General features: G+C 32.7%; 1 protein-coding gene across 2 annotated transcripts in view; it reads right to left on the bottom strand.

Annotated features, from left to right (window-relative positions):
* Positions 1–673: 673 nt before the first annotated feature.
* LOC106880064 (uncharacterized) overlaps positions 674–13,791 on the bottom strand; it is a 25,018-nt gene continuing 11,900 nt past the window's right edge. The window contains exons 2-3 of one of the 2 annotated variants that reach the window (XM_014929872.2): positions 8,933–9,158; positions 674–4,787 (exon numbers count right to left, since the gene is read on the bottom strand). In XM_014929872.2, the coding sequence (XP_014785358.1) occupies positions 3,922–4,779 (858 nt within the window). In that variant the 5' untranslated portion in view covers positions 4,780–4,787; positions 8,933–9,158 and the 3' untranslated portion in view covers positions 674–3,921. The remainder of the gene's footprint in view (positions 4,788–8,932; positions 9,159–13,791) is intronic. The other variant, XM_014929871.2, reaches the window with a different exon arrangement.

The following is a 13,791-nucleotide window of genomic DNA, read 5'->3' on the forward strand; positions in this document are numbered from 1 at the left end:
ACAAAGACACAACCTAAAACAATAATGTTAGCAATTATAATTACCTAAATTTTTTTTAATTTTACCTAAATATGAAAACTGGTATTAGAAAAATTATATATATATATATATATATATATATATATATATAGTTCATAAAGGCATTTGCATTTTGCCAAATAATGCTACATAAACTGTAGAAGTTAAATGTACTTTTTACAGTGCAAATAGTTTAGTACAAACAATATATGAAGGTTATAACTTCCTTTTGAATGTTTGCTATTGTACTGTTTATTCTAAGAGTTTCAAATCTAATAATATATTTTTTTATCTTTTTCTTTCTTTCTTGGAATAAATTAAATTCGTAACTCTTTTGAAAAATCAGCACAATTTGAAGAAAAAGTGACAGCTTGACAATCTAACTTATATGGAAAACAATGAGCTTACAGTGACATTTAATCGATTACAATTGACTTCAATTCTGATTAAATTCAATTACACATACCTGTGTAGATAGGACACAAGGCACTGAAATAACTTAGCCCTAATCTTAGCAGAAAAAAGATTAAGATTAAAAAGATGACAGCATGTGAAAGAGCCCACAGCAGCATAAACTATAGGGGTTGGGGGAATATATAATATATATATATATTTACAATGATAAAATTGTAGTTTGTGCTTTCCTTTTTTTAAAAAAAAAAAAAAAAGTTTTCAGGGGCCCATACAATGAAACTGGATTGAGGCAATTTTAGTAAATAGTATCTCTCCTTTGTTAAGATCCTTCATCAGTGTGCATAGATGTATGTGTGTATGTGTATGTGTGAAAACGGGAATCAAAAGACTGATCTTGGATGAGATGACAGCCATTAGCAACACTTGGAACAATTTAACCAAAACAAAAAAAAAATTTTTTTTTTTTAACTTTTATACACACAAACCACAGTTTTTCAGACAACTGTTGTAATTAAAAATTCAAATTAGAAGCAAAAAGTGTTGATGGGATGGAATAAAATAATTTTTTGTCTTGCTTTGATTTTTTACCAAATAACAGGAAAATTTGTGTATATGCACGTGTCTAACGAATGCATATGTGTGTATTTATATACACATATCAATATGTATGTATATATATATATTTATTTATATATGTGTGTGTGTGTGTGTGTGTGTGTGTGTGTGTTTATGAATCTAGCTATATGTAGATATGTGCATGTGTGTCTGCATATGTTTGTGAATAAGTTAATACAAAAATGAAAAAGAATATGCCTGTGGAATTTGTTTCATATTTATAAGAACTTTTTATTACGTAATTTTGTATTTAAGAATAAAAAACAAACAAAATTCAACAAATTTTATAAAATTTGACAATTTTTTTTCCTTCCCAGATTAAAATTGCCATCAGAGCTTTGATACAAGGTTTTATTTATTTACTTTTTTTTTAAATATAATTTTGATTTTATTTGTAACTGTATAAAGATTCGAACCATAATTAGTAATTAACAGTAATTTATGGAATTTTTTTTGTTTTTAAATAACTATGCTCTTCATATTTTTATTATATGTCCTTGCCATTAAAAACCATTTGAAATAAAATAAAATATTAAACTAGACAGCAAGCAATAGAAAAATTTAACAATTGTTATAATAATAATGATAATAACGAAGTTAAAATCTTGAGATATCTTTCTAATGAAAAGCAAATCTAGAGAGACAAAGGGAGAAAGAAAAAAAAAGTGCTACATTTATTTTTGTAATCCTTAAAGAGAAGGGGAATGGGGAGTCTGTGTCGCTGTGGTCGACAAAATCAGAGTCCATATCAAATTTAATTTTTGTTAGATTAAACTGTATTTTTTGTTTTTTTTTCTTTTAATTAAAAAAAATTTTTTTTTTAATATTTCCATGATATAAGAGGAGCTCTTTGGCAGTCAGTTATCACAAAACAGGAAGAGAAAATAATTTTAATATATATATATATATATATACACATATATATACACACATATATATATACACATATATATCGATGTGGCATTGTTTGTTGTTCATTTTTCTTTTTTTTAAAGTTTTTTATATTTTATAATCATTATTAGGGTGGGTTGTATGTAAGACGAGCTTCTTTGTTTTTCATACCAAAGATATTCAGTTGCTGGAGTGGAGGCAAAGGATGCTAAAGAGAAAACAGAGCAGTAGTATTATCAATAATTACATTGGTAGCTGTAAATAGTTCTTCCAGTAGAAGTTACATTTAATAACTCCATCCAAGGCACTAACTGCATAGAAAAAGGACCCTTTTTAGTCTTTTTTTATTTTTCTTTTACTGTCTTTTTTTTTTTTTTCTTCTTGTGTATTTCCCAAGCTGGAAATTTGAATTTTCTGCTTTGGTTGGTTGGTTGGATTCAAGCTCTCTAATTCTTACCTCTGTTTATTTCATGAGATGGTGACAGAAATAGCATCAGATCCTGTTTAGTTTTATTTGGATTTCTCCATCCATGTAATTACACACACACACACACACATATATATATATATATATGTACATACATATACATATATATATTCACACACACACACATTTTTTTTCCCAATTATTTTGCCTCTGTCCTCCTCCAAATTATGCCATTACAAGCATAAAAAGAAATAAAATTCTGAATTTTAAAACAATTTGACCTTGTATATCACAGCAATATCCACACTGGACACTGTTCAATATTAGGCTCAGCCTATTCATCTCCATGCACACACGCAAACACACAAATATTCTATATACATATGTACATATATGCACTTGCATGTGAAAACGTGCACTTATACACACTCGGATACACATTCAACCAAACATACATGAAAACCATATTCAGTGGCTCTGATAATACAAGTGAATGTAGATGGTGTTCAAATCATCATAGTGGATCACACATTAACAATCTGCTGCCATCAAGTACATATATAGAAAATAGTTTTGTGGCTCTGTTGATGTTTTTGATTACATTTTTTTTTTCTGTCAGATATATATAAACTAGGTTTTAGGGGGAGTTTAGGTTTGTTATTGTTATATGACAATTTTTATTCTCTAAGTTTTAATAAATAAACATTACGGCCAATAATGGCAACATTTTGAAAAGGATTTTTTTATAATTATTTTAAATTTTTTTAAAACAAATATTCAACATACCCTCAAACCACCTTAGTGCTAGAGTTATCTCCCTTGCTCATTCGTCCCTTTTTTTTTCTTTTTCTCTCGCTATCTCTCAGCCATACACACGCACACCATCATACATGCAAAAATGTAGGCCCGCGGTCATAACAGCTCAAACTTTCTTGGCTTGGTTAAGTGGTAATGGGGATACAATAATGGTAATATATTTTTTTTAACTAACTGGAATGGCATTGGCTTATAATTTACATTTTTAGAAAAGTGTATGTACATGTCTTGTGTGAGCATGTATACATACACACATGCATACATATAAATATATACACACATACAAACATGCATATTGTCTGTGTGTATGTGTGTATATATATTTATATATACACATATTTAAATGGAAGAAACTTGATCCTTCCTTAATAACCTTTGGTTTAGATTCAGGGGAATTTGAAAAGTGATCCCTCAACCTAAAAGAAATTGGTCAGTAACATACTTTTGCTGATAGAAGATATTACAGGGACTCTACTAATTATTTTGAATTAAATTAAATATTAGATTTTGGTAAATAAAAAAAAAAAGGTGGGGAGGGGTTAATCTCAGTAGAGATTATTTTAAAATATAAATAACTTAGGGAAAATTATACACTTAATTTCGAAGAAAGATTTCCTAGTGTAATAGCAAATAATTACTGAAACTCAATTTTGATTAATTTAAAATAGCTACAATAATAATGAAAATATAATGAAAAAGAAAAAAAGAACTGATAAGTTATAACACCATCAGGTCTGGTGCTAAATTTCTATAAGTATCTGCATTATATTGTCTAAGTCTTCTAGAACATCTGTTCTACAATATGAACTGCACTGAGTGTTTATTAGTGATGTATAGGTAGGTGTCTCAGCTGTTGCTGAGGATGGTGATGTTGGAGAGGACAGGTTTGTGGTGGTCACACCTGGAAATGTATGCAAAACTTCCTCGGCACTAAGTGGTGTGAGCTTACTGCTCGAATTGGCCAGTGCCACAAAATCTACATCAAAGGGCGATAAATCAATATCCCCAAAAATGTCATCAGCTTTTTGAAGTGGACTAGAAGGACTTGGGATCTGGGCAATGCTAACACTGCCTTCAAAAGTCGATAGCCTATCTAGTGAAGTCATAAGGGGGACAACAGAACTGGAGGAACTGTCCCCATTGACTGACCGAACAGTTGGCGATACAGCAATGTTAGTCTCTCCAGTCTCTGTCATGTCCATATGTTCAGATGTTGTATAGTCTAAAGGGCGAAGGCCAGTAATACTATTCACAATATCATGATTTCCTTTGTCCTGACTATCAGAAGAGTCAGTAGGTAGATGATCGAGAAAACAGTCAGAAGAATCCATATTGGTATAAGAGAAATTCGAATCCATCGAGGGCATCATTGGTATAGTGATGCCTTCATCATGCAACTCCTGTTCTATATGCTTTAAGGTATTTCGAATGAGGACATTCCGATAAAGTGGTGGCTCAACGCGCCGTTCTGGTATTGTGCATAACTTCTGCATTGTGATATTTAATATAGACTGACGTTGCTTGCCATAACATTGAAGATCCACAGAGGCTTCAAGGTCATCAAACTTTCGCTTCACTCCCATTGTATCTAGCTGCATATCACAACCTGCAACAATAAAATTGACAGAATTAGGAAGACGTAACAATGGTATCAAAGTGGTAATTCAAAATTAATGAAATCAACACTACCTTGAAATTTTAATACAAAAATTATCTAGCAGGGTAATCCAACACTAATACAGTAAATACATTTCATATTAAATTAAATATTTTCATAATTTTAACTACGTAAATTGAATTTTAAACATTAACTTATATTTCCTAGCAGATATCATGAAAGGAAATAAAGAAAACATGAAAATTGAGATATCGTCAGGTTGCCCTACACTCATTAACCCTTTAGCATTTAAACTGGTCATACGTGGCGCAAATAGGACATAGGCTGTTTTATGGTCAGATTAGCCAGATCTGGCTTCTTACACCTACCCTACCATGTCATTTTAAGAACATACAATCATATTATTGAACCTTTCAAAGCAATATTAATAAATAAATAAATAAATAAGCATTACATTTGACGGAGTAATCTGAATGCTAAAAGGTTAATTTCTTTCTAAAAGAATGAGCAGAAAGAAACAGTAATTGAAGAATAAATTCTTTTAATACTGGACCAAACTTCTAATTATTTGTAAGTAGGTAAACAGTTTAAACAGATCTGTGAAAAGCTATTTTAATATGTATGTGTACAAATATCCATTGCAGAAATTATAGATACATATGCCTATCATCTTGGTGACGCTTTGGGCCAGGAGCCGTTACCAATATTCAAAATACTTTACTAATAGATGTTCAAGAAAACATGTAATGTTTCATCATTATATAATACAGATCGAAAATATTGCAAACATCCCCAATGTGTGAAGAGAATGTTAAACATTTGTTATATGGAAGCATACTGATTTAGGGCCCATTCAAAGTAAGAAAAAAGCACAAATGTCTCAAGTGAACAGAGAAACTTGGCAAATATAACTAAATAGTGCTAAATATTTGAACAGTTGGATTTACAAGAATGATGATGCAATAAATTTAGAAACCTCTTGAGAACTTCAGGTTATAGAAAATGTCATCAAGTCACTGAACAAAGAGGATTTCAACTTGGTGCAAATCATAATTCTTCTCTTGCTGATAAATTAAGTTACAATGGCTTAAAATAACACCCATCTCCTCACACATACACACGCGTGTGTGCAATCCCAGCAGTTTGGTTTAACAATCTGCTTCATGATGGGTTTGATAGTACTACTGCATAGTACTTTAGGCAAAAGTCTTCAACCATAGCCTTGAGTTGACTAATAATTTGTGACTGAAACTTAGTGGACAATATAGTGCAGTTGTGTGTGTGCGCTTGTTGCAGGCATTTTCTGTTTACATCAGTCAAAAACAACTAAGACAGAGACATAGAATTAAAAGTAAATGGATCCTTCAGTTTTGACAACTACATGCCCATTGAACAATAAGTGGAGGGAGGGGCTGAGTGTTCCAAGATATCTGTACACAATATAATTCTCTTTAACAGATTGGAGTGAGCCCAAGGCTGTGATAAAAAGACATTTACCTAAGATGTTATGTAGCGGAAGTAAACCAAGAACCTCATTTTTGTGAAACAAACTTCTTAACCTTAACCTCTCGCTCTATGAGTCAACTCATTTACAAACAGAGACACAAGCATACATACATATAAACGTATATACACACCTAAACTATATGCATTTTGTATACAGTTATGATAAGGCATTGTCATGCTATTTTTCCATGCTTGGATCACCTCCTTTGTCTTCTAGCAACATATACCAAACGCTTGAGTGTGGACAGGGTACTTTCTCATATCACCGGCATTGGTGAAGTTGTTGATATTCTACAAGCAACCTTCAATGGCTACTATCCAAAAGGGCTTTTCAACCCTATATTTACATATTATTTATAGCTTTATCATCTGCTTCAAGATCCACTATTAAAAAAAAAAACAATACTAACAGCTCTCAAGAGCCCATTCCATTCTGTATCAATTTAACTGTATTGTCAGTGAAGCAGCTTGCATAGTACATATCTCCATTTGTTAATTTATTCTGGTATAGTCTTTTTTTATGACTGGATGCCCTTCATATGACCAACCACTATAGACTGCAATATAAATGTAACCTCTTATTCTTCCATACACCCCCTCCGCATGTTCTAAGAATATTGTATCTGCCTGGATTGTTGTCTGATGGCTCTAAGGCAAATAATTTGAGTGATACACATGTAGGCTGGTGTTATAACAATCTTAAATACAAAGTATTCATTGAAAATGTATTATAATCAGAGTAAAATCCTACAGACAAATCTCCACAAAAGTTTAGGCACTTTGGAATTCTAAACTCAGCAAATTCTACATTAAAGCAAGCCAAATAAAAGTGCTCACAGCATGATTGATATATGACTACAGTTCTATAGGTTTAAATATGAATCTACAATATAGAGTCACTCAGTAACTGAATTCTAATTCGCTTCATACCAATATCAGAGCAAATCCACTTGTTCATAATTGTCTTTCTTAAAATGTTGCCCGCCCTATCTGATACAATTGACAAACAATCACTATTAGATCATTTGATCACTAAAAGCTACACAAATTCATGTATTCACATTTTATATAATAATCACAAGACACTCACACACGAGAAATATATATATATAGATTAACGAAATACAATTCCAAACAGCTTTAATATGCGTTTTATATAATTATGTATTTGCTTTTGACACCCCAAATAAATTAGTATAACTATATATCATGCAAGAAATTTCTCAATGTGCAATTGAAATGCAATTAGGAACAAAATGATTATTTTAAATGCAATTTTAATATTTAAATTGGAAATTTAAAATAGTGGGGAAGATTCTCTCAACATAAAGCAATGTTACAAATTCTATGTCAAACTTTGTATAGATTTAATATATTTTGCAGAAAATATTTTAAACATATTTAGACAAAAATCCAAAATTACAAAAAGAAAATGTAAATACAAAGATATAGTGAAAATAAATAAAAATTAACAGCCACATGAAAAAAAAATTGATACAAACTCCATAAATTAAAAAATAAAGTGTGTATGTTAAACAGCTCCCAGTCAATAAAATATTCTCAATTACCTCCCTTTACTCATCAGGCTAGCACCAATACTTGAATCAACACTACGAAATCGACACTTAATCAATAGGCGTGATTTCTGTATAAAGTCTACAAAATACTGTTTCTCATTTTCTTTTTCCTCCCACATAGTTTCTTTGAACTTTCCCCTTAAAGTTACAATTTACAAAGTCACAAAGCAACGCAATCAGACGGCTTTTTGTTTCTAATAAAAACCGTCTAATCTATTCTTCATTTGCAATTAACACATCTCTCAGGAGGAACTGAAATTTTACTATCAAAGTTCCAAACCTGTAAATGCAATTGATCCACCACCACGTGAAATACAAACTGCAGCAGAATCTTTTTAAACGAGTAAATATATATTTAACATATGGCTTCAGGTTCAAATCAAATTTTTCAAATTTGTTTTTTTGTTTTAATATTAGTAAAATTATTTCACGAAATGCATGTCTACGTGTACATACATATATGACAGAGGACAAAGAGATAACAGTCCTAAGTAGTATCTTATTCAACTAAATCTTCCATTTATAAGAGAAAAAAATGCTGTTTTCGGTTCGTACAATTTCGCAAACCGGATTAAGACATTCCGAATTCACTGAGCACTTTCTTCAGCTAGTGCATACAAATGAAGTATTTGGCTAAATTTTAATGATAAAACTGACATACAAATATTTGAGAGAAAAGTCAGAACGAAAATAATAGCGTCCTCAACATGATATCGTGTAATATATGTGTACACACATTACTTTGAAAGTAAAAGCTAAACACTGAAAATTCAGCGCAACTTGTTAGATATCTTCAAGTTATACTAATCGTTAACTACCAAATTGCTAAACTCTGTTCTCTTCCAGAACCCCTCCAAACATACCCTTCAAAACTTCCTCACCTTACACCACTGTCCCACATTCTATCCACACCAATACACTTTAGCACATACACACCCCAAGCAACTTATTGAATACTTACCAAAACGTTCATTATAATACAAGTCAGCTGAACAACTATTAAAAACCACATACAGATCACACACTAGCAAAACACAGTCATGTACTAACCCTGCACCGTCAAGTAAAAACTATCAGCCGAAATTCAGCAGTAGAAGTGGATTCCTGCAGCTTGTGGATGTACACCGCTGACCCACCTCTAACCATAGTCAAGCAAGGTACACCTTGGGGGAAAGCGTTTCATGTCAGACCCCGACGCAAGGGACAAATTGACGGTCTGTACACGGCACGGTCGTCTCCACGGCCTAACTGCATAAACAGCACCGTAATCTGCACACTATAAAGATAAATCACACATAGCAGGGTCTGCATCCTTGAAAATTACTGTCAGAAGATTAAATACAAACCAGAGTATATAATATTTGGGGAAGATATAATTTCGTAACACAAATACTCTCGAGTTTATAATTTACAAATGCATATAAATGACAATGTGTTGTTAATATGTGTGCGTATATGTTTGCAGATACGTGTTTGCGTGTGTGTGTGTGTGTGTGTGTGTGTGTGCGTGTGCGTGCATCATTATGTAGCTTTGACATCACGAAATATACTGTTAACTTGAAAGAATTTCATCTTGATTTACAAGAAATATTCATGTTCAGATCATTTGAATCTGAAAGAAAAAAAGAATTATGAAGATCTAACATTTATAACACTTTAATATCGTAGTATGTAGGTGGACATGCATACAAGTGTCTCGTGTAAGTAAACTGGTTGTCGCTCCAATTTTTCTTCTTTTAAACCAACAAAACATATTTTAAGGGAAATGAAAAGAAACATTTAGCTATTTTTTAAAAATAAATGTTCAAATATACATTCAACATTAATTTAAGAATGAAACAGATTAACAGAATAATTAAAGCCAACTACGATGTTGCTTAAATTTATGTGTATGTGTATGTATACATATATATAGTATTATATATAATTGACTAATTTAAAAAAAAATATTCTACATGAATGAATATGTCATATCTAAGAATATTTCAAGGCTTTAATTAATATGAAACAAAGCGATCTATAGAATACAACAAACTAGAAATTTGACAAAAAACATAACCCTCACAACCAACTAAAAGCAAAATAGATATTTTTTTCCTGGTTCACGCTACACCCCAGCCAGACTGAATTTCAAAATAAAATTCATTTATAAATAATTTTTGAACATTCTGAAAATGGGTTTAAACTATTTCGATTTTATATATACATATGAATTTTATTCACGTAGGTTTCATCAGAACGACCTTGACTAATTTGTGGAGCGAGGGGGAGCAAATTGCCTCCATATAATAACGGAGAAAGAGAAAATGCAGTATTGAAATAATACTGAACGCCTTTCGCGAAGGTATTATAGCATCGTGAAACGATTCCGTATCTTTGAAGCTTTGGACTCAAAATTCTGAGGAAACAGTGGTACCTGCCCACTGATGATGATGATAACGATAGCTATTTAAGTACAATCTACGTCCTCTTGTTTTCTATGTGTCCACTGATTAAACGCCTATCAACTATACACAAACTACACAAAAATTGTCATATGGAAAACTGCTATAAAGCAAATCCATGTTTTAGTAATTATAAATAGCCAATAATTTATAATTAGGAAAATTATATAAACGAGCACCGTTTATTAGCAAGAGAATCAAGAACGACATTTATAAAAGTCATAACAGTAATAATATTAACATTTATTTCAACTAGTGGCGACAAGGGGATAGCAGTGGTCATGGTAGAAATATAATGCTAAATATAGTAGGAACTTGGTGTTAGTAATGAGTTGAAATTGCAATAAACATTTCAGCGCAGAGGAATAAGTAAATCTGAGAGAGAGAGGTAACCAACATGTAGACTGCTGGGGGTGAGAGAATAGCAAATAGACAGAGATAGAGAAAAAGAGAGCAGCATATACTGAGAGAGAGAGAGAGAGAGAGAGAGAGAGAGAGAGAAAGAGAGAGAAAGCAGCATAGATTGAGAAGGAGAGAGAAGGAAACCAACACACAGAGGGAGAGAGGAGAGAGAGAGATACCAGACTATAGACTGCGAAGAGAGACCAGCAAATAGACACAGAGAGAGGTATCAGTATATAAACTTGAGAGAAAGCCCAGCATATGAACTGAGAGTGGGGAAAGAAACCAGCATATACACTAAAAGAGAGAAGGTACCAGCATATTTACTGAGAGAGAGAGATGTTACCAGTATAAATACATAGGCAGGTCGATAGTAGTTTTAAAGAGAGAAGTGGTAGTAGTAGTAGGTGTGTTTGAGTGAGTGGTCGAAACATGAAAGAGGGGTTGGTTGGTTGAACGATAGTAGTTGCAGCAACAGAAACTGGTGAGTTGTGTGTGTGTGTTAGCAGCAGAAACAGTCTGACAAATATTTGGGTCAACATAAAGCTAACAGCGGTCCAACTACTACTACCTCTCACCTTACTACGATTACTACTGCCAGCAGCAGCATTTCAACCTTCATAATTAGTTCTACCCCTACTACCATGGTAATCTTACTATCTCACCACCACTGTACACAGCCACAATCTCTCCCAGAAAGACTACTACTGCTACACTCCTGCATGTTCCTTCTATACTTTCTAGTTTAGCCACAAACATTCCGCTCTTTCTCTATAAAAAAAAAAAAAGGCATGGAAGATGACGATGTGGCGGTCTAATAGCCTAACCAAGAGGCTATACCCGCCTACTGAGGATGTGTGTGAAAGAAAACTTCGAAAAGATTGGTGGGACAACAGTTTAAAATGAAAAAAAAAATATCACTAATGTTCAATTTTTATATTAATTATAATTTTCAGTTAGCTTCGATAGCGAGCATGCAAAACTGTCTTCATAGAAAATCCCAGAAAATGCATTTCATTTAAGATACAAATTAAAATATCAAAACCATGGAAATAATCGGATAGAAATAGTGAACAAGAGTAAAACTCTAAATGAAAAATGCAAAAGAAACAGTGAACAGGTCTAAAATGAAGGGTGCAAATAGATATAGTGAATAGGACAAACTGAACGGAGTAACAGATAACAATGAACATGACTAATTGAAAAATATAAGAGAAATAAGAGTGAACATGACTAATATGAAAAATGCAAAACAAATATGAGTGAACATGACTAACTGAAAAATGCAATAGAAATAGCAGTGAACAGCATTAAATGAAGAGGGCAACACAATTAACGAACTCCTGTTCGCGAACTGAACAATATATGAAACCTCTTCCTTCAACCCTAGTCATTACAGCAATGTAAACCAAGCAGAAGAAGGCAAAAATGATATAAATGTAGAGATACATTGGGATATTTTTTTGTTCTTGTTGCCTTTAAATTTAAAATGCTTTCAAGTTATGGTTAGAATAAATAAGACGAGGCAGAAGAGGGGAGACAAATACAGGAGAGTATGATGACGGTTGGTGGTACACTGGAAAGGAAAGTGTCGGTTTCGAGCAGAAAAAGGATGCAAAGAGGCTATTCAGTGCAATGAAATGTTTGTATTAAATAATGAAAACGAACTTGGAAGGGAAAAGCACTTGAATCGAAGAGAAATTTTATAAAAGAATCCTTTGCCATTGAAACAAAAGAAGTAAAATATCAGGTTAAAATGCATACTATTATTGATTCGAAGTAAACTAATTCTTAAATTCATTTTTTAAATAGAATTACTGATCCAAACAGTCAATACTATCCGCAATGTGAACGTGATATGTATTATTAATATTTTTTTTTAAATAGCTTTCTCTTTTCATTCACAGAAGCAATAATATATTATATAAAAAATTAAGAAATTTGATTGAAAAATTTTAATTTAGAAGCGATAGTAGCAACTAATGGTAAGTAAATAAGAGGCTTAACTTGTATGCGTTAAAAGTACAATTATCAATAAGCTGACAACAGAAACTATATGAACTACCAACGAAACAAGAAAGAAAAGTCTAATACACACATCTATATAGATATATATATATATACACACACACATACACATATATACACACACACACACACACACACAGAATGAGAAAGATGGATTGATGCATGCATGCATACATACAAAGACGGATAGATGGGTACACTGACAGACAGCCAAATGGATGGAAGGGTGGTTGAAAGGACGGAGGAACGGATAAACATAAGAATGGATAAACAAACAAGTGGATGGATTGATGGACGGACGAATGGATAGACAGACAGATGGATGGAGTCACAGATGGATTGATGAATAAAGAGAGGCAGTCTAATAGATGGGTGGATTGATGAAAAGACATGAATGAATGGATTAAAGACAGGTGGTTAGAGAGGGATAAATGGATGAAAAGGCTAACGGGTGGATGGAGGAAAGGACAAATGAATAGATTGGATGACTAGGTATGAAGGATGGATGAATGCAGACAAACGGATCGATGAAGACAGATGGAGGCACGGATAGATGAAAAGACAAATGGAGAAGATGGACAGACGGATGGATGAATATTGTAGTCCTTAACTGAGAAACATCCGGTTGTAAAACAATGCCTCACTAATATATTCATCAACCCATGCTAGCAGGGGAAAAAAAAGCCGACATGGAGACAGAACAACGGCACACAAACATGTAAGGCAGGGAACTGGCAAAAGTCATTAGAATGTCAGACTGCCTTATGTTATTCGTTCCGGATCTCTGCATTCTCAGTTCAAATACCAGAGAATTCAGTTTTGCTTTCCATCCATGCCGTGTCTATAAATAAGATACCAATACTGTCAGAGCCTCTCCAGGCAAAATTTACAACGGACAGAAGTGGGGAGCAATGGTCTCCGCCAGGTCTAAAAAAAAAATAGCCTAGATACTTGTCATGATAGCATCCCTACAACTATCAGTTGAGGGCACAAAGTAAGGCAAATCATATGCATATGTATTTTTTATATATATAT

This window comes from Octopus bimaculoides, chromosome 6 (genome assembly GCF_001194135.2).
Source record: "Octopus bimaculoides isolate UCB-OBI-ISO-001 chromosome 6, ASM119413v2, whole genome shotgun sequence".
NCBI classification, from domain to species: Eukaryota; Metazoa; Mollusca; class Cephalopoda; order Octopoda; family Octopodidae; genus Octopus; species Octopus bimaculoides.